Source organism: Melospiza georgiana, chromosome Z, assembly GCF_028018845.1.
Source record: "Melospiza georgiana isolate bMelGeo1 chromosome Z, bMelGeo1.pri, whole genome shotgun sequence".
NCBI classification, from domain to species: Eukaryota; Metazoa; Chordata; class Aves; order Passeriformes; family Passerellidae; genus Melospiza; species Melospiza georgiana.
Genome location: NC_080465.1, coordinates 34,426,031 through 34,448,545, shown reverse-complemented (window position 1 = coordinate 34,448,545; position 22,515 = coordinate 34,426,031). Strand labels below are relative to the sequence as shown.

Sequence of the window (22,515 nt, the reverse complement as noted above, 5' to 3'; positions counted from 1 at the left end):
GTTGGGCTTATACCATAATATACACCTAAAAAGAGATGGATTTACCAAATCCACAACTGGCAATTCTACCGCTCCACCATATTTCCAGTAGCCTATCTCCAGTTTTGCCACAGGTCCTTAGAGTAGCTGTTTAACCATAAATTACTATATATGCTAAAGAGAAAAAAAAAGAAAAATATTAAATATTCTCCAGCCCTGGAAATAGTAAGTTTGCAGAAAAGGGGAAAAACACAAAAAAAACAAAAAACAAACAAACAAAAAAAAACAACAAAAAAAAACCCCCAAAAAACAAAAACAAAACAAAACAAAAAAAAACCAACAACAACAACAACAAGACACCACCAAAAATGCAAATAAACAAAAAAAAACAAAAAACCACCAAAACCAAAAAGTAAAACACAAAATTACACAGTCACAAAGCCATTAAGTTTAACTAACTGCCCCAATGGATTTAGTAACAACAGCCTTAAGGGAGAGAATCCAGACAAAACATCTTCATCTTAGTCCATTATTTCTTGGTGAAAATAAAAGCCAGTGTGATATATTCTATCATCACTATAATCCCACTTCCCTCAACTAAAACTAATAGAAATATTTTTTCTTTCCTCTGGCCTACTACTAGTTACAGACAAGTATTCCTACTCACCTACCCAACACTACACTTTTTAGAAGAACCAGTGCTGCCAAGAGTTGACAGACACACAATTATTTTCAGAAACAGGTTTTCCACTAACCTCCTCTCTGTTTGGATGACAGACTGTCCTCATTCACCCTCCAATAAGAGGATTTCTGGAGAGCAAGAGTGCGTGTGAGGTTGACTTCTGGGGATGACAAGAAATCTGAGGAGTGCAGCACAGCCAAACACTGGCTTGCAGAAGTTTATATACCACTCTGTGGCAAACTGAATGCTTTAGAGAACTGGAATAAAAGCACAATTCATTCGCTGCATCACAACAAACAATAGCATTGCTACTAAGACAGTAGATTATCTTGCCTTAGTATGTGGTAACAGCATTACCTCCTTACTCCAGAATAAGATGACAAGCAAGTCTTTACTCGCTTGATAAGAAAACTTTACCATTAGCACTTGGTGTATGCGCGTAAGTCCACATGTCTGTGATATTTACTGTTGACTGAGCAGAAACCTTTTTTTGAACCCGAGAGGGCTTGAAAAAGCAGAAGGATTTTTCAGCTCTCACAAACTCTCCCATTTCTGACTATTCAAGTGAACACTTGGCTAACTGTGGCACACAAGTCTTGGCCATGTCCAGGCTCTAATCAGAACACATACTAATAGTAATGTGTGTCCAACTCTTAGACTACTTCAGAACTTCAGGAAAAGAAAACCGTACTAGTTGCAATAGTAAGGAAAGTTTCAAATATGTCCTTATGGTCAGGCAATCTTTGGGAGATTTACTTAAGACAGGAGGCACAAGATCAGGCATGTCTATCACCTACTCCTATATTGAGTCATCCTGGTCCATGCTGCTAAATAATGTATGGTCTGCCAAGAAGCAACCAGGTTCCTTTTCTCTTTCAACACACAACCACTTTGCCAAGAGAGGGGCCTAGCAAGAACCTTCATCCAAGCCAAGGCATCAACTTGGCAGTTTCATCAAGCTCATCAGGTCTAGAGGTTTCTCCAAGCATACTGGCACGAATATGTCAGCAAAAAAAGAAAAAACATTTGCAGAACCAAACGTGTTTCCACAAAGTCATAGCTCTCACATAGATTGACTGGAACTACAAGAAGAAAAACATCCCCCTTTAAGCTTATACATGAAACAGAATGGTCTTTCCATGTAGGTTGTGGTAGAAACAGTTCAGACCTGTCTTAATTTTGAGTTGTGGATGGCTCAACCCTGGCGGTGTTCAAGGCTAGGATGGACAGCACCTTGAGCAACCTAGTCTAATGGGAGCTGTCCCTGCTCTGGCTGGGAGGCTTGGGTCTAGATGATCTTTCATGTCCATTCAATCCCTTAACATTCTGTGATTCTACAATGACTGGCAAATTTTTAGCCCAATTACCAAGGCAACTGTACAATTTACAGTTGTAGTGACAGTAACCTTCACTGCTCCAAGAAAAGGCTACATTAAAAGATACTGGATTCTACTTCCCACACCAGAATAGCACCAGTTCAATATACAAAGAATACCCAAAACCTTAGAAAAAAGCTAACTCTTCCTTTTGGTTATACTTTTTTCCATTCATATACAAGTAAGCATTTAAGTATCACCACCTCATACCCTTTCTCTAAGGAAAAAAAAACACTAAAAACAAAAACAAACAAACAAAAAAACCAAAAAAACAACCAACTAACAAAAAAAAAAAAAAACCACAAAAAACCAACAACCTAAACAAACAAAAACAACCCCAAAACCAAACCAAACTTAGAAAAGAAGTAAAAGCAAAATATACTTCCTTTTTAAAATTCACTTCATAGGTACATAGCTTTCACCATTTACATCAGATCTGTCTCCCTAAGAGGCACATGGTGCTTTTTGCAGTGACTCCACCTTTTCCCGTATCTTCTGTACCCTTTAGCTCTTGCTCTGAGGAGAATCAACTCACAGGTTAACAATAGTGAATATTAACGAAGAAAATTTAATCGGAATACCGCATACTCCTTTTTCCTTCTAGTAAATCAGTAAAGACTCAGGGTTTTTTGCCTAATTAACTTTCAGATTTGGTCACAGTCAACCAAGGAATGCAAATGCATGACTCTAGGAAGCAAGTAAGAAATGGAAAAATGCAAAAAATAAAAGTAAGCCATCTCAGAACAACATATGTAGTATAAAATTGAAGTACACGTGCTTATTTTGAACAGTAGTCACAAGGAAACAGTACCTCTCAACAGGTACACCTATTAAGTAAAGCAAAGTTTTACTTGAACTTAGGAACTTCAGAATCTTGGAAGTACAGACAAGAACCTAATTTTGTTAAATAAAAAAGAAATTACTAGTCCTGTTTAGCTTTCCATTTGCGCTGCTGAAATAGAATGGTCCTTATCTTAGATGCCAATGTGCTCTGACAGTAGGAGAGCCCACACAGAACCAGGAAAAATGGATGAGCCATGTGCCAAAGCACAACACTTTGGAAAAAGCAAGCAAGAAGAGTACAAATTTTACATTCTTCAGCTGACTAAAGTGTACTCAAGGAAACAAAATCATACAAGTCAGATGAGGATTTTAAAAAAAAATTATCCTTCAAGAGAGAAAGCACCCCCACCAGTGCCTCCCAGTTCCATATTTCCACCACATTCTAGTTTTTAAGGTGAAAAGGGCACCACAACAGCTTGTTTCCAGTTTCTCAAAGTCTCTGTGGAAGGGCAGCTACCACCATCCCTTACTATTGAGACTGCTGAAGAATCCTCAGTATAAATATGAGTGAGAAAATAGCCAGTGCTGCACATTCTATAATTTATTCTTAAGTTCATTATTATAGAAAGCTACTGATGTAAAGAAGCATACCACTAGGAAGTTCTTTAATCATAAGTGCAGCAGCTGCTGCAGCAGTGGATGAAACTCTTGAGTACTTAAACCAAGTACTAACCGGCTTTTGAATTAAAGACGATGCTGGTTTCATTTGAAATTAGCTCTGAAGATAAACTGTCCAGGCTGGTAAAGCCAGCCTATACAGTGTTTATCCCTGCTTGGGCAGTTCAAGAGAGTACAACATGCATCATAAGACCTTCATTACCTAAATTTTCCTTAATAGCTTAGTTTAGAGATGAAGCACAGATTAGCTGAATTGGCCAAGCTGTCCTTAATACAAGTCAGGGCTTGTACCTACAGCTAAGCCAGCAACTAAATACCACATAGATGTTCTTTCACCCCATCACACCTCACATTCCCCACCCCATCCCCCTGGCAGGGCTGTGTTTCAACTCTAAGGCAGTCAGTTGCAGGTGTGCTTGACACCTCGCCAAGCGAAAGTGAACTCTGGCCCACACACTGCTGCCAAAGGCATTGAGAAAAATCTGCTAATAATATCAGTTGTGGCACCACTTGGTGGCCGTTGAGTCCAGCTGTTATTCAAGTCCCAGCAAGTCCAGTAAAGCAGCACTCAGAGCTAGCATGACTTCAGTCAGGCCACAAGAGTTCTACTGTCCCTTAGTTCCACTCTCCCTTGGACTTGACTGGGTGAGTGGGTCCTGCTGATCACTCCTTGGCTCTGGAGTTTGCTGATCAGCTTCTGGGTGAGAATCATGGTCTCTGCTGGTGCTAGGCAGAGACACCAAAGCACCACTGGTACCCTTTAGGTCCTTGAAATGTACTTTCCTGAGGTAGCCTCTGTTAAGGATGCACAGGGCCTCAGGGGTCATCACAGTAAGGTGCTTTTGCCACTCACTCCCAGTCAAGCTCACTTCAGCCTCCAACAGTCAGCTACTGGGATGCCCTTGTCACACCAGAAGTACAAGTGGGTTCTTAATAGTTTGACTCTGCACTGGTGACTGCTAGAGCCTTATACACCCATGGGTCTGACATGCTAGGTTGTCGGATCCACAGTCTAATAATCATGATTGCCCCTCTCCTACACCTGGCTGGATCAGGGCCCCTCCACTCCTGGTCACTGGACTGTCCACTTACTTCATATAAAGAAAATAAGATTAGAATTTCTTTGCAAAAAATTAGGAGTAAGATAAGATCTTCCACTCTGGTAAACTGGAGACTGGAAGAACAATTTTCCTGGTAAAAAAAGCCATTTGGGATTGTATCTTCCTACAACTCAAGTACCAGTGCCTCTAGACTTCAAGGTAGGTTTTCCATCCCACTTTCTCATGCCTGCTCTGTGATCCCTCAGACTAAAACACAGAGCAACCCACAGTGTCTACCCTCTACATGCTCTCACTTGAGCAAAGAACACTTAATAGCAGAGATACTGGGCCGTACAGATGAGGAGTAGGATCTGTCATTTTTTCTGTTGCTGGAACTTCTGGAACAGTTTTTCCCATTTCTCAACCATTTTTTCTGGTCCACAGGGACTCAGTATTGCCAGAGCTGACAAGCACCTTGCCCACCACCACTGCCTCTTTGTCTCTGCAGCTACCGAGCTTTGTCTCATTATCACCAATAAACGGGCACACAACAATGGTGCATGGTGTGCTCCACTCATATTGCCACCCCTAACAGTTATGCACTCTGGATTTCACCTGGATCTGTGGGTGGCTGCACATTGTTTTGGTCACAATAAATCATCTCTAGCATGGCTGATTCCCTCAGGCGCTGGACATGGTGATCCACTAGCCTGGGTGTCACATAACATCTCCCTTAAGGGGATACCTCACTCCTTCACGCTTGACAGGAGTATCCTCCAGAAGCTGACAACTTGTATTCTTTTCCTAATTGCCTTGGTAATGCCCCCTTCTGTGCAAAGAAATCCCAGCTACTTCCTTACTCTAAAATTCCAGGATGGGTGGAATATATTCCACAGTTCACTCAGGGATAAGGTATTGAATTGTTGTCTCTTTTCTGTCTTTTCCTCCTGCTCTTGCGATAGCCCTGCTTCATCCTACTTTACCATGAGCTGACTTGTGTGTCCATTTCTTCTTGTTTATATGAATGACTGATACCTGTAAGAGTTGCTCCACCTGCAGTGCCCATCAATGGAGCTAGAGTCTGTCACCTTCTTGACATATTTAAAGATCTTCTCTTCCTCTGATGGTACGGAGTAGGACTTTCCGTTCATGAAGCCATAGTGGCTCTGACTGACACCTGCATTGTATTTGAATGCTTGCAGAGAAGATTATTCCCAGAATAATCTTCTCCACACTTTTACTGGTCACTGAAATGAGGCTGACAGGCCTGTAGTTTCCAGGACCACATTTGCAGTCCCATCTCTTCAGAAAATGTTAGCCAGATTGCAATTGACTGGGACCTCTCCAGATTCCCAAGACCATTCAAAATTCATTTAAAGAGATCTTGTGATGAATGACATTATCCAGCTCTTTTGAGTACTCTTGGCTGAATTCCATCAAGCCCCACAGACTTCTGGGTATCCAGCTACTTTTTCATTCTCATAGCCATAGTCCTCCAGCTCAGGGTGCTGGGACACGCTTAGCCCATTTTCAGTGTTGACAAGAGAGGCAAAGAAAGCATTAAACATCTCTGCCTTGTGTATGTCCCTGTTTGTGAAGTGATCATCCTGTAATGGGACAACGTTATTTCTGCACTGCCTTTTGCTACTGACGTATCAAAGGACGAAACCTTTTTTTATTGTTCTGACAGTCCTGGCCATCTTCAACTCCCCCTGAGCTTTGAATGCACAAATTTTCTCCTTACAACAGGGAGCAGCATCTCTGTATTCCTCCCATACCATTAATACAACAAATGCTTTTAAAAATTTTCTCTAACATGTTCTAGTCAGATTTGTTATTACCTGAACTCCTATTTGGCACAAGAAAATGACTGTCCTCGTTTAACACCAGTCAACAACCAAGTATCACACAGCCACTCATTTGCTCTCTGGCCAGTGAGATGAGAATAAGATTGGGTGGAAAAAGTAAAATCCATGGGTTGAGATAAAGACAGTTGAATAACTGAAATAAAGTAAAATTAATAATAATAACAACAGTATAGAAAAGGGGAAGGAGAAGAGAATAAAGCCCAAGAGGAAGAAGTGATCCACAATACAATTTCTCACTGCTTGCTGATTGATATCCAGACTGTCCCCAGGCAGTGACTGGCCCCTTCCAGCAAACTCCCCCCAGTTTATATATTGGGCATGGTGTTCAAGGGTATGAGGCCACCTGTCCTGGACACGGTCCCTCACACCTTCTTGTGCACCCAGCTGCTGGCAGCTCATGAAAATTTTTGGTTTAGGGTAAGCACTACCTAACAACAACTAGAAGTCACTGTTATTCACAGGGTGCTCATACTGAATCCAAAACACAGCATTACACCAATTAACTCTACCCCAGCTAAAGTCAGGACAAAACCCTAGAGTTTACCACAGCAAGGGCACCAAAACACCTTCAGATCTGTAAATAATCCTTAGTCCAGCTCCCTTTGGCCAAGCAAGGAATTCTTTTATCATCTAGATGCTTCTCAGTCATAAACCTTTGTGTCCAGCCACACCCCTCAGATTCACAAGGACCTGGACTGGGTTTGTGGGTTAATTTTTTTTAATTGATAGGGAATCCCCAAGTAACCAATTAAGCTGGCTTTAAGACTTTGAAAAACCAGGGCAGCAAAGAGTAAACTTAAAGGGAAGCAGATCTGGCCCGCTATTTTAAGTAATCTTTAGACAGTGAGGGGGGATGGGAAAAGGGTGGATGGGGAGAAGAATTAAAGTTTTGCTTGAAGACTCTCCAGTGGCTGGGAATGCTACTTTGCCCTTAACAGTAAGTATGTCTGTATATATAACTCATTCCAAATGAATACCATTGTGAATTCTTTTAAGGGGTGAATTCAGTGTCATATAGCAGTTTAAGCGTTGATGGTATATCAGGTTTGAGTTCACAATAGGCCACACCACAGGTGAACACTTTGATCACATAGTATTTAGGAAACTGCTTCATAGTGGAGAATGACCACAAACACACTTCAACACCACAGAAGCAACACTGCACTCATGAAAATACTGAGTTTAAGAGCTATTTTTTTCCCTAGATGGCATACCCACAGCACTATCTCATTGATACAGCCTCTTAGTCTTAGGTCTCTGGTTCCTCTTGGCAGGTTTCTTTTCCTTTAAACAAAAAACCACCAATGGACTAATACACTTACGTTAGTTTTAAAAAATCCAAAGATTTATTTACACTTCATGCCATTTTCTCCCTGTTCCCACCGGAAAGCCACAGCTGCAGCCAATGAGACATAAATCAGGAAAACAAAAACAAAAACCCAAAAAAACCCCAAACAAACAAAAAGAAAAACAAAAAATTCCAAACAAACAAAAACCCCACGGTATCTGGCACTTCCTTGAGCTGCAAGAAGCATCAGGAAAAGCACAAATTTTATTCAGGGACAGACTACAGCAAGAGGCAGCTACCTGGTACCTTATGCTTGGACTTTAGAAGAAAGGTTCTTGCTGGTCTATGTCCTGTTAAGTAGGAAACAACTTCCAGTTTTAGTTTAACATATTCCTCTTCAAAGCTTCAGGGGCGAAGAAGCATTCACAAGTCCCTGCAAAGCAAAATTCTATGCTAAAAGCTACGTTATATAGTAGTAAGCACGCACACTTAAATCAGGAAGCAGAGCTCCCATCTGCTGTGCTCTATGTAAACAATAGTATTTAGATGCATGTAGCTCATAAAAAAAAAAGGCTTATAGAGGTTTGCTGCTACCTCTGTATCTATGCATCACAGCCTCTGTAAACACCAAAAAAAAAAAAAAGCTAAGACACTCAAAAACAATTACCATGCGCATAAAATCACAACAAGCTTATTAGTAAAGAGACTATACTGAACATATACTGACATACTAACTATACTGACTAGGCAAAGACAGTCCACAGTGGTCCAGACAACTTTTTTTACAAAAGCAGTGACCATCCCCAAGATAACCATGTACCCTCTCCTCCTGAACTCTGGAATCTGACCAGGAAAAATCAAAGTATTTTCTGCATTACCACTACAGGTCTGTTTCAGACTCCAAAGGATCAAGCACTAAGCAAATCAGGCACATGCAAAGAGCATGAGGTCTTTTAGGCTTATGTTGAGAAAACTTTACACTTTTTGCAAGGTATTGCTCAAATAACGCCTCTTTCATGGTCTTTTATGCCCACCTTTTCATTTTATTGGTCTTTTGCATGGAAGTTTCTTTTCCTCTGAAAAAGCATTAGCATTTAACATCAAACTCAGTGAAGTACATTCTTTCCCACTGTTCTTACAGAACAGCTGGGCTACAACAAAGTTGCTGAATACCTGTTTCAACAGCTGTGAATTCCAACTATTTGTTCACTGAGAGAGCTGCAAGAGCTAGTCAATAACTTTTTTTTCTCCCAACTGGATAAAAATCTCGGCTTCACAGAGATGACTTTATCATTTCACAGTGATTCACTCTGGTATACAATGAAATTCAAGCATTTCACATCCTCTTCATTGCTGCCACATATAACCTTAGGAAATAGAAACTTTCACAGCATGCTCTGAAATACAGGCTAACATACATTCCCATTCCCTAACCAAGAACAAGCTAGTTCCACTGAACTGCACGGCATAGCAAGTCCTACGTAGACTTTAGACACTTGCCACATCTCAACAGTGCCACACCTCACACACTGCGCACTGAAAAAGCATGTATTATTGAGTACTCATTCATAAAGTATCTTCAGCAAAATTTAGGCAGGTTTGCCTTGCCAACCTTCCTGAAGATGCTGCTGGAAGCATGCAACACTAAAATTGCTCATTGTAGACTGTGCAGTCAAAAATCAAGTCTGTATTCCCACACGTGCCTGCCAGGACTGCGTGTATCTGTGTATCTGTGTTTAAAAGCACGCTCCAGTTAAAACTGCCTCAGTTTGGCAGTACCATTCTCAAAGCTCATCTAGGAGAACACTTTCCAATCACCAGTTTCTGAGAGGTGTTGTCAAGGAATCCTGCTACCGGTGTTCTACACTGACAGTGTAACAAGGACAATCTTCAAGTTTAAGCGATCGTCTGGAGGCATTTCTGTCTGGGCTGTTTGAAGGACCTTTAATAAAACAACGGGGAAATTATAAACGCATCTTACGCACACTACAGCTATGACGAGCTGCATTTCCAAGGCAGTGTTCGTGTAAGACCCCAGGCCCACGGGGCGCTCCGGGACGCCCCCGCGGCGAGGCCTCGCTCGGCCTCACGGTGCGCCCCGCCGGGGGTGGCCGCTGCCGCGCACCTGTCCCTCGGCCCCGCGCCCGCCCGCCGGGAGGGACGCGCACCGGAGCGGCCGTGCGGCACGCTCGCACGGAGCTGGGGTTAAAGACAAAATTTAAAAATAAAAAAAAAAAAGAAAAAAGGGGGGGAAAAGGAGAAATGAAGAAGAAAAGGAAGCAAATGAGGGGGACGCGGCAAGGGGCCGCTTGCGGCCCCGCTGCCGGGACAACTCTCCCCAACTCCAGGCGACGGACTCGCCCCTAGACCGGCGGTCAGGCCTGCCCCTATCCTGTCCGGCCGCCCGCCCATCAGCCCCCACCGCGGAGCAGGTGGGCGACCGGGACGGCCGGTGCAGAGGAGCCCCTGCCCACATCTCCCTCGCCGCCGCCGCGCCGGCGGGGACGGCCGCTCGCTGTCCGCACGCCCGGAGCCCCTCGGTAATCGCCCTCCGTTTACCTCCTCGCCGCCGCCACCGCTCTCCTCCGTGCCGTTTCCTACGCTCGCCATGTTCCCTCTCCGCTGCCCGCCGCGAGAGATCTCTGCGGCCGCCGCGCACCGGCCACTGCTCCCAGCCCAGCGGCGCTACCGCCCCACGCCCTTCCCGGCCGCCCCCGCTCGATCCGGCCCGCTCTGGCCCGGCCCCGCTGCTCCCGCCCGGTCCGTCCGGGGCCGCGCTCGCCGCCTCCTCCCGCCCCGGCCGCCCCGCGCCTCCGGCGGCCGCGCCCCCTCGTTTGCATGGCAGGACCCGCCCCCGCCGGTCGCGCCCCGCCGGCCCTCGGCGTCCGCCCCCGCCACACGGCCCGCGCTGCCTCTCGGCTGGGGCGGCATGGGATGTCCCGGGGCTGCCGGACCCGGGAGCGGTCGGAGAGTGCAGCTGGACGGGTTGGAGGAAGCGGAGCGTCGTCCCAAACTCGTGCCGAAGCCCCCGTCCTGCAGCCCCACCTCCAGCCACGCTGCGGCTTCCCGCCACCGTGACCGGCTTCAGTGACCGAGGTGCCGCAAAGCTTCTCGCAGTCGTTCCCGCGGTGTCCTTTCCAGTGCCTGGGTTACCTGAGCGGCAGCCGGGCCGGTTCAGCACACCTGACCCAGCGGTGGCGGACTGGCGGTCTGTGCCGGGCCCCGCCGCCTCCGCCGGGGAGTGCCGCGCCGCCCGGCCCGCCGCTCCAGGGAAGGGCAGCGCGGGCTGTGCTCGTGTGCGGAGGGGCCTCGGGTGGCCCCTGCCGCTCCGATGTGTCAGTGACCTACAGGTACTCACTCTCGGATGTCCGGGAGAAACTTGCGCTTAGAGCCCTTCAGCTCCCAGTGGCCAGGCTCTGGGGAAGAGCGGCTTCATCACCATGCTGGCTCTTGCTTGGAAAGAAAGTTCACAAAGCAGACAGTTCTCTGAGAAGTCTTAGAGTCCCCCACCTCACCTTGTCCTGTCTTTAGTTCACAGTATCATAATGCTCTTTGCTCAAAATATACCAATTTCCGCTTTTCTGTATTCTGCCAGCTGAGGTCAATGCCAACTGAAAGGCAGGTAGTAGCATGATGCCCACGTCCTACTGGTTCTCTGGTTCTCTGTCACAGCCCTTGTTAAGAAATACATATAGTTTTGTTAGTCTGGCTTCCATTAGAACCAGAGAGAGATTAACAGAGAAAGAGAATTGAACAGATTCAGCTAACCAGGAGGAAGATACAGTTTAAGAGCTTTTTGTAAGATTTGGGAATATAGTCTAGATAGGTCCTGAAGTCTAAGAACAGGCAAAAGTACAGGCTTTCAATGTAAACTGACAACTGAAGTGTCCCTACTAATCTTACATAGACTGCTCTGATGTATCTGCTATTTTTACTCAGCTCAGCTAAGTAAAAAGGGGAGGAAAACCTGGCATAAATATGTTCACCTTTCCTGCAAAATTCAGTTAGGGTACCACAGACACACTGTTCTCCCATTCTCATATTGCACTTGAATGCGTTTCTTTACTGGCAACTTGTTGGAAGATATTCCAGTGATATTAATATTTTCCAGGATTGAACTGAAGCATATGAAATATACTAGTCATGCAAAAGCAGAAGACAGGCTCATACATGCTTTGTATTTGACTCACAGCACAGTCATGTCTGCCCACATGTCAGCTCCACCTGAAACCTTTTTTATGCTGTTCACAAAGATTATTCTGCAAGTTATCATTCTCTTTTGAAGACATGATTCTCTTTCTGTTTTTCAACTTCAGAGGCAATCCCTTTGAGGTATCCTTTAGCTTAGAGCAGCATACTATCTCCATTTGAAACCCAGTTTTTAACCACTATTATTATTTAACAGAATACTGTGGGATATGCATTATATGTGTAGGATAACAACTAATACATAAGATCTGGATGAGAATTAGTTATGCCATTCAGCAGAAGCCACATATCTAAGCAGTTATGCACTAGCAACAGAGAATAAAAACTTAACATGAACACGATCATTTAAGTTTTTGTAGAAACTGTTAATGTACTATAGCACCAACACTTCTAAAGTTAGGTTGGGGAATCTCATTAATGTGCAGAGTGTTAAGTCATAGGTGGTTGCTGTGTGTGGAAGACGTAGCTCCATGAGTCAGAGGTTCAGTTAATGTACTCAGCAAACTCAAGACCAAGGACTAGTATATCATTTTGTCAAAATTAGCTCTTGATAGGTTTCATTTATATTACTGTATTCTCTCTTCCCCACTCTTACACTCTTGGGCAGATTGAGGGTGATATATATCAATGGCCTTTCTCCAGTCAGAACAAAGATGTGTACTAAAATAATTGCGGAGGAGATGACTGCATCAAATCGTGCCTGATTGAGGTAGCTAAGGCATGAAAATTGCTACTGAAGTCTGAATACAAGCCCTGAGAATGGCAGAGCCATTACTGAGTTTTGCTTGGTCTTTTAGAAGCTTCTACAGTGCTTGCTTTTACTAAAGTAACTTAATAATGTAATAGTCAAGTAGTCAAAAAGGATATCTCAAAACCACACCCCATTTGGCTTTAATTGAGTTTAATAATTCCTCCCCTTCTCACTTGAAATGTAAGCATTAAAGAAATTCCTTGTAAATTTCTCTTATGGTTTTCCATTTGTAAAAACAAAACCAAACCCACCATTTCTGAAGCAATATGAACAAGAATAATAGGTTTAAATCCTCTGAGGAGCCTGCAGCAGTTCTCAGCCAGCTCTGGTTTCTATCCATTTGACTATAGGTGTCTTGCAGCAACAACTAAGAAGATTATGAGTTGATTACTAATCTTTCAAAGAGTATTCAGGGAACATTCCAGTGGATGTGTTGAAAGGATTTTGCTGTGATCTGACAGAGAAGGCAAGACCTTGAGAGTCTGCTCTCCTCGGTCAGGTATATCTGGATAGAATTCCCACACAGAAAAAGCCTGCCTACATTTTCCCCATTTTCACAGCCGTAACTTGCATGCTTCTGTGTGTTAACACTGTTTGGACATTTGATAACTCTTCTAGTGTATCCTTTCACAGTATAGCTATTCACTGTGAATTTACCTCATTATAAGAATTCATGGGACAATTTGGAAAAAGAAATATCTTTTTCTGTTGTTTTGAGCTTAAACAATTATACAGATTTTACAATGATGAAGAGTCCTATTCTGCCTCTTATGATTAGATAATATAGAAAAACAAAATCCACCACAGTATAAGCACTTGGTACTGATACAGTTTTCTTGAGGACTAGAAAATAATCCTTGAGAATAATCTCTCTGTAAAAGAAGCCTAGAAAATTGCCCTGGCAGTCCTACAGCTGCTTTCCAGTAGGGTTACTCTTCGACTCAAACAAACAGCAAAGCTGTAAATAACACTCATTAAACAATTACCTGGTTCCCTGATAGAGCTAAGGCAAGTAAGCAGGGCAGAAACTGACTCCCACCTAGTTTGAGAAGTACTGTTTCATAAACTACCTATTAGAACAGTGAGTACTCTGAGCAGTACAAACTGCATGTGACTCTACCCACAAAAACACCTTGTGAAATATTTTTGAGAGTCAGAATCACCATATTTGAGGAGCACCTTTCAAGATCAAGAGAATGAAATTTCTTACTGCTGCATTGAGTTACAAGCTGGCAAAAAAATTAAAAAATAAAAAAGCAAACCACAGACATATATATTTGAAGCAACTTGTCAGAGATACTATTTTGCAAAAAAAAAAAAAAAAAAGAAAGAAAAAAAAAGAAAAAAGAAAAGCAAGATATAACAGCCAAGAACAAAAAATTGCTGACAATGTATTTCCCTTTGGATTACAACTGCTGTGCGATAACTCTAGGCAATTAGGGGTTTTTTAACCAGCGCTTTTTTTGCCAATTGAGGTGAAGCAACACCTCTTCTTGATGGGAACCAGTATGAAAATATTATTTCTTTCCACAAGCTGAGCTAGTCCGTGACACAAACAATGTTTCAGCCATTACTATAGCAACAGCAGTAATCCCTTTAAAATTAAAACACATGAGAGTGCACTGATGCATATGTGTAGTGGTATGAGGAGGCTAAGGTAGATCCTAAGATAAATTCAATTCCTGCACATACACACACACACTACCCAATCCTGTAACAAGTTTTACCCTAGGCTCTAAAAGGAAAAATAACTCTCAGTCCCAGCACCCATTTTCCCACATCCAACTGAAAGGAGGGTGTAGCAAGACACAAAGCAGCTCACCTAGCTAAGTAAATTCAACAATTGAAGGCACTAGAGTAAGGTAAGTCAGTGTGCTCAAAACACATGGTCTGGCCTTGGGCCCCAACAAAACCCCAAAAGGGCTGAACTATGGACCTGAATCAACACACCAACATGCAATTTTTATGAAAAACATGGAAGAAAGCTGGCTTTCCAAAACACCAAAGTACTCATGTTCTGCAGATTTACAGATACAGACAGAAAGCAAAGCTTAAAGTACTGAGTTGTTACACTTAGGAGTGAAAGTGTTCTACCCGCAGTAAGCTGCTTCATCTAAATCTTGTTTGTTAGACTTCTCAAGAATTTTATTTGGAAGGGAAGAACCTCAGTGTTATTCCTTTCACAAATATATATATGCAGAGATTTTATTTGAATACCTAGACTTTCATTATCTGCTAGGCATTCTTTTAGAGAACCAGAGTGGTTTCAAACTCCCAGCTCTTGTTTCCATATGTAAAAGTGGTGGTTATGTTGAAGCAAAGCCTTTTCTTTTTGTCAAACAGACATATTTGCCTTCACTCACCATACTAGCATGAGGCAAATATTACAGAGGCAATATTCAGCACAAAGAGGATCTTGAAAAAGACACATGAGGAAGTCTCTGTTCAGGGAAGCCCTGTGTCTTTCACAAAGCCAGGGTGAGGACAACAATGAACTTTGGACATGGTACAGAGGTTTGCCTTGGTTACCATGTGACTTGTTTCTGTGTACCTAAGCCAGGTTGTAAAAGTGATCCTCAGTGAAAGCATAATGCAATTAACTCACACAGATTTCAGGCAGCCTCTAGTTCTTTTACCAATGTATCTATACAGACATTGTTTGCATAATAGATCCTATCAACATTTCTGCAGGTGCTATCTCTAACTTGTGGACTATATTTGGATTATTTTCTGTAGGCCCTTATAAGCTTCCTAAGGGAGAACTGTGAAAGATGCCACCAAGAAAGGCTACTTAAAATTTCTAGCCCTAGAAACAAAAAATACTCCACAACATTTACATACGTTTCTCCTCCTTCAGGTGGGGTCAAGCTGTTCGTAGGCTGACACCATTTAAAATGGATTTATCCACAGCCAATGCACAGCTTTTCATAACAGTGTAAGTCACAGAGTATCTGATCCACCCTCTGCTGAATGTACAGCCAAGCTGAAGGTTAAAGAAGATTGCACTAGACACACACTTTATGAACAGCTAATATACCATGTAAGTACAGACCTCCAAGCAAAACCTCGGAGTACTAGGTCAGATTCAACAGGATGATATATGAGGAAATCAATAAGCCATGCAGAATACTAATAAACAAAAACAAACAAACAAAACCACAAAACAAAACACCAAAGCATTATTATATTTTAGAAGGCTTAAAAGTCTCTCTGTTTTCTGTGATTTTAAACAACTAAGCCAAAGATCTACCTGGCATTTCACTATATTTCAAAGCGCAGGTAGGCATCCCATCACCTACACGCCTCGTAACTGGTCAACATTCTCTTCTCAACATTCTTATCCTGTTCCACTCCACTACCACTCTCTAACATTCCATTCTATTTCATTCTATTCCATTCCAGCACATTCCAACACATTCCCTTTCCCCCCACCCAAAATAAAAATGATAAGTTTTCTTTGCTTTTCCAAGCTTTTGTATGTTTTCTTTTCTGTTTTTCTCCTCTTCTGCTCATTTATCCAACAAAAAGCAATTTTTAGTAAGGGATTAAGAGGCCTCCCCTATAACTCCTTACATCGGGCCAGATGATTAACCCTTTCCTTTCCGGCACCTGATGGAAGTTATCTTGGTGTGTGACCTCTCATCTCACTGCAGTCCTCCTCTCCTCTCCTCTCCTCTCCTCTCCTCTCCTCTCCTCTCCTCTCCTCTCCTCTCCTCTCCTCTCCTCTCCTCTCCTCTCCTCTCCTCTCCTCTCCTCTCCTCTCCTCTCCTCTCCTCTCCTCTCCTCTCCTCTCCTCTCCTCTCCTCTCCTCTCCTCTCCTCTCCTCTCCTCTCCTCTCCTCTCCTCTCCTCTCCTCTCCTCTCCTCTCCTCTCCTCTCCTCTCCTCTCCTCTCCTCTCCTCTCCTCTCCTCTCCTCTCCTCTCCTCTCCTCTCCTCTCCTCTCCTCTCCTCTCCTCTCCTCTCCTCTCCTCTCCTCTCCTCTCCTCTCCTCTCCTCTCCTCTCCTCTCCTCTCCTGCAGTTTTGTGCTATTTCAGCAAGATATTCTCTGTATTTCTCCCACTCTTATCTCTAAGCTTCTTTCTGTTCATGATCACATTTCATCTCATTGGAAGTATTTTGATGGGGTTTTTCTCAACCTCTTGTCAAAGTGCATTTTCACACAATTATAGATTAATAGAGGTCAGAAATGACCTCTGACTGTTCTCATCCAGCTGTCCTTTTGTTAAGATATAAAAAGCCACACTACATTATGGTATTTGTTTAGATAATAAAATACATTAATGTGCCATCACTACCCCTGACACTAACATGATGCTTGATGTTTGAATGCCATATTGTAAGTGATACACCTCTTCCTGCAGAATATCTTGTTAAATAAACCCTTAAGGATGTGCCTGCTTTGCTGCACCAAGGTTAATTTTTAATTTGCTCTTTTTTCCCTTTGAAACCTTTGGTCCTATTAACAATCTAAACTGTATTTTGTCATTTGATACTTTTATTAGCTTCAAGAAATGGAGCAGTTTTTTCCTGTAAATCCTGCAATAACTGGAGACAGTGACATCTTTGAAATTATATTACTTATGTAGCTGAGTCTTTTCCAATGTGTTTTTTCATCACATACTGTACTATTTGAAAAGCAATGGAAAAAGCTGTAAATGCACCTTACAGAAATGTTCTTTGCCTTAATAACAAAAGTTTTCAAATATATACTTGCCAGAAAATATGTCACATCTTTTGTCTATTCATTTTGTTGTTCTTTCATTGCTCTAAAGACAACATGTTCAGGATTGAACTAGCTGAACAGATGGTTGCTACATGTCCAAGTCATCAGGGAATGGAAATGCCTGAAAGCAACCCCTTCCTTCCCCCCACCAAAATAAAATCACTGAGACAAAATACAAAATGCCACATATACAAATCAAGGTTATTCTTCCTACAAAGGAAAAGAATCCTTACTAAGAGACTATGTTGTTAAATTGTATTCAAAGGTCATCCCTTCATACTGTTGGAAAATACATTTATTGATTTATTTATTTAAATACTTGTATTTTAACTCCTCTTGATTGACAGTTTATTGACATTATAGATGCCTTTTCTAAAAAACACAGACCTACAAAACAGACATGATTCCTTCCTCTTGTCATGTAGGCTGCCATGTTCAGAAGCTCCTACTGTAATGCTAGGTCTGGTCCGTCTTCAGTGAAAAGATTTTGCTGCTGTTTGGCAAGGAACTGCCTCAGTATTTTGCAGCCAAATACATACATTTAGCTGAGAAAAGCCTAAGGTGTCTCATCTGAGAACAAAAACCTTGTTCTGTACATAACAGCATCTGGCTAGTATATTAGTAAGAGTTCCTGAAGGTTAAATATAAGTGTTCTGGCTTCAAAATTCTACATTAGCCAATGGAGAAAGAGACACATATTAAGAACAATGTGAATTGGTGTATTCTCTTACTGATATTTGTTAGAGTGAACAGTATCCATTAGTAACTTAAATACAAGTACTGTAGGTTTCAAGTAGTTTGCTTCTTAAGTTTACTTTGAATTTTAACTGCATTCACGATTTAATTAGCTCATTCAAACCACCTGTTATTTAAAAGTCCTAAAAATGCAAGACTTGTGTAACAAATTTCTTTAAATCTTTTTATTTACTTTATTAGTTAGAATTTATTAATAGATTTAGAGTATGGATAGAGTTATAGATGAATCCAAGCCTGCCTTGTCCACATTTTATGTTGGTTGTATCTGATCTGGCTCTAATCAAGAGCCCTGTAGGCATGTCAGGATGATGGTGTGCCCAAACTAATATGCTTCCATGCCACTCTGGTGTGCAGCAGTTTTCCACTGTTCCTCCATTAGGGCTGAAAGTATGCATTCTGTAGCAAAATGTTAACATAGTATTTTGTGGGAGCTCACTTGTCCACTGATTTGGCAGACTCTTTGAAAGAAATGAAGATAAATACTTCACAAAGGGATTTGAGGATAAGTGGACTAGGGGAGAACTATGCAGAAAAAGCAAGCATCTGGTAAACTTACAGCCTTTTTATAGCTAATTTTGGGCTTCTGAGACAAATTAGCTCATGAATCTTGTAGAAACCCCTCCTGTACCTATGCTCTTTGTGAAAATACTTGGTTTAGCCATATGCTGACTACATGCTACACATAGAAACTGACAGGGAAATCAGTGTATTATGATTATGCATTTACTTTGATTTGAAAAGCCATGAAATCATTAGAAATTCTCATGGATGGATGGAATTCATATGGATGCTTCTGTCTGCAATGAAGATAAATTTTCTCAAGGAATTCCGGCTTGATTAATGTCCTCAGCTTGTATGGCACAAGCCCAGGAGATGTCAAAACAGCAAATAGAGGGTAGACATTTCCCAAATGAGCATTTCATTTACTGGCCACATATAACCTAAAGAAAATTTTCTGTTCATGCATCAGCAAAATGCCAAACATTGAAGAGCATGTAGTCAGGTAATATACAAGCTCTAAAGAGAATATTTTCTCAGTGTTCCAAGTTTGGTTTGCAGGCAGATCAGAGGAGAAGATTTCATCTGAGCAATAAACTAGCTGGGCACAGAGGTATTCTGACAAAAAAAAAATTATGTTCTTGTAGCAAGATATGAGATCCTTTGGGAGACAAGGTGATTTGTATTCCCATCAGTTATGCAGAGAACAGTTTTTTGGTAAGAAAATTAAGGCTCATACTGATAAAGAGACAGCTCAGACTTTTCATAGTTTTTACTTTTTCTATTCAAAACCACAAAACTACTTTTATTGAACAAGAAGATATTCTGCTAGGACAGAATAGACTTGGTTTTCTGTGTTGCAGCAGAATGAAAGGCATGAATAGACTAGATAATATTTTGCCTGTTTCTAGTTTCTACGTTGATAAGCTGAAAAAGCTTTCAAAATTAATTTTTAACTGAAGAACATAATCATTATTAAGAAGAAGAAGAAATATTTTCTCTTTTTATTTCACTTAGAAGGCAAAGTTTAGACTACTTCAAAGCTTTTCATGAACTGATCTAATCTCATTTCCCACTTTTAAAAGCCCTAATTTTACTTTTGGATTTTTACAGTTCAATATTTCTCCAGGGTCCTCACTCTGAGAAATAATTCAGCATCACATGACTGAGCCAGGGCAGGCCTTTTCAACTCCAGTACATGAAGTATCAACTCATACTCAGAATATGGGTGCACTGACAAAGTACTGTGAGATATGAATGCAAAGTGAGTTAGTTATTATAGGACTACCCATCCAGACAGACTTGTTGAAACTGCTGGCAATTACTTCACCAACTGCTGAAGGCCAGTAGGATAAACAACTTCTCATTCTCCATTGCATAAGATATTACCTAAAATATTGTAAATCATCATAGATTTCTTTACTGTAATTTGCTTACATTTGTTTGATGTGTCCTTTTCTCTATACTGTTTGTTGGTCTATCACAGAATCCCACAGAATCCCACAATCAATTAGATTGGAAAAGACCTTGATATCATTGAGTCCAACCTGACACTGAACACCTACTCTCATGTCAGCGAGACCATGGCCCCATGTCTACATCCAGTTTTTCCTTAAAGACCTCCAGGGACAGTGACTCCACTATCTCTCTGGGCAGCCCATTCCAATATCTAATCACCCTTCCTATGAAGAATTTCTTCCTAACGTCCAACTTAAAACCTCTCCTGTTAAGACTGTGTCCTCTTGTTCTACTGCTGGTTGACTGTGAGAAGAGACCGACCCCTCACCTGGACAGAGCCTCCTTTCAGGCAGTTAGAGAGTGATAATGTCACCTCTGAGCCTCTTCCTCTCCGGCTAAACAACCCCAACTCTGTCAGTCACTCCTCACGGACTTGTGCTCTTCACCAGCCTTGTTGACTTTCTCTGGACATGTTCCAGCACCTCAATGTCCTTCTTGAATTGAGAGGTCCAGAACTGGACACAGGATTGGAGGTGTGGCCTCACCAGTGCTGAGTACAGGGGGTCAATCCCTGCCCTGCTCCTGCTGGCCACACCATTGCTGGCACAGGCCAGGATGCCATTGGCCTTCTTGGCCACCTGGGCACTGCTGGCTCATGTTCAGCCATTGCCACCAGCACCCTCCGGCCCTTTTCTGCTGGGCCACTTTCCTGTCATTCTGCCCCTGCCTGTGGCACTGCTTGGGGTTGTTGTGGCCAAAAAGGAGAACTCAGCACTTGGCCCTGTGGAATGTCATGGTGCTGGTCTTGGCCCATCTCTCCAGCCACTCCAGCTCCCTCTGCAGAGCCTTCCCACCCTACAGCAGATGGATACTCCAACCCTGCTTGGTGTCATTTGCAAATTTGGTAATGGCAGACTCAATTCCCTCATGCAGATCACCAGTAAACATATTAAACAAGACTGAGCCCAACACTGATCCCTGGGGGACACCATCAATGAGCAGCCACCAGCTGGATGTGGCACCACTCCCCTCCACTCTCTGGGCCCAGCCATCCAGCCAGTTCTGAACCCAGTGAAGGGTGCTCCTGTCCAAGCCGTGGGCTGCCGGCTTTTCCAGGAGAGTGCTGTGGGAGACAGTGTCAAAGGTCTTGCTGAAGTCATGGTAGCCAGAGCCTTCCCCTCATCCACCAGGCAGATCCGCTGGTCATAAAAGGAGATCAGACTGGTAAGGCTGGACCTGCCTTTGCCCATTCTGGCTGGGTCGTCTATCACATCCTCTTGTATCTGCCCAAGTTTGATGGCATATTTGCTTTATTTAACCATGTATTTAAGGTAATTCCTAAGTAGTTCTCATATTTAATTAGATTCATAGTGCTTTATTCTCAATACACTTGGGGGATAAGAAATAGTTAAGGCTTAAGCAAGGCAGTTATATTATTCTTATCAGTTCAAGGAAGCCAAAAATGAAGCATGTGGTAAGCAGGCAACAGACTCTGCAGTGCCGTCCAAAACCTTGACCTTTCAAATCAGATCAGTCAATGCCTGGAGGTCACAAAAGACTTAATGAAAAAAAGGGAAAAGTTGGCTGACAGCAATCGGTGAGTTGCTCCCCATCATGCATCATGCATAATATGCATTTACAAAGACTAGTCATGGAGATGTTTTGCATTCAGATTCCCTCTCACCAAATGCCTTGTCTTCTTCCATGGCAGCAGCAATTCACTGGGAGTGGTTCTGCAGGGAATAGTAATGCAGGACAAGCCCAAGACTGCTTCAGGAGCTGCACATGGCCATTAATTCTGTGATGTAAGAATATGCTGGAATTTCTTCATCTTTTCAACAACTATGGAACTTCCTTCCCGGTTGAGTCAATTTTCTTTTGTTAGATGTGGGCAATGTGTCTTTTATGAACAGGGATAAGCCCAAGAGTATTTCCTTGTCCTGAAGGTCATAAAATGTTAAAAATAGCTGTGCTTTACATATTCCACAAATGTGTTCCTGTATGATACCTGAAATGTGCCTGTGCTCTTAATACCTTATAAAAAATACTGAGTACTAACTTGATCTGAATTCCATTCTTTGCCAATGATATCTGTGGGGTTAAATCTTGTATTTTAGGCCATATTCACAAATGTAGGCTAGCAGAAATGTAACAGAGTTAAAAAATAAATTTTATGGCTGTTCCTGGCACCAGCACTGACTTGAAAGAGTTTGCTGACAGTCTGAAGTCAATTGATATGGAGAAATAGAGAGTTTCCAAAACTCAAATGGAGTTCCAACACCCCAACACCCCTCACACATTTGGGAAACTCATGAAGTTTTGTCATTGGTATTTTGACTGGGTTTTGAATATCCACTGGCTGTCTGAATATGCAACCACTGCTACAGGACCAGGTAGGGTTTTGGGCAGCTAATAAATGCTCCCC

The 22,515-nt window shown here is 42.4% G+C and overlaps 1 protein-coding gene across 1 annotated transcript in view; it reads right to left on the bottom strand.

Moving 5' to 3' along the window:
- The window catches only part of TTC39B (tetratricopeptide repeat domain 39B), a 74,052-nt gene extending 63,676 nt beyond the window's left edge, over nucleotides 1-10,376 (bottom strand). The window contains exon 1 of the mRNA XM_058043969.1: nucleotides 10,254-10,376. Coding sequence (XP_057899952.1) covers nucleotides 10,254-10,304 — 51 coding nt within the window. The 5' untranslated portion in view covers nucleotides 10,305-10,376. The remainder of the gene's footprint in view (nucleotides 1-10,253) is intronic.
- Nucleotides 10,377-22,515: the final 12,139 nt, after the last annotated feature.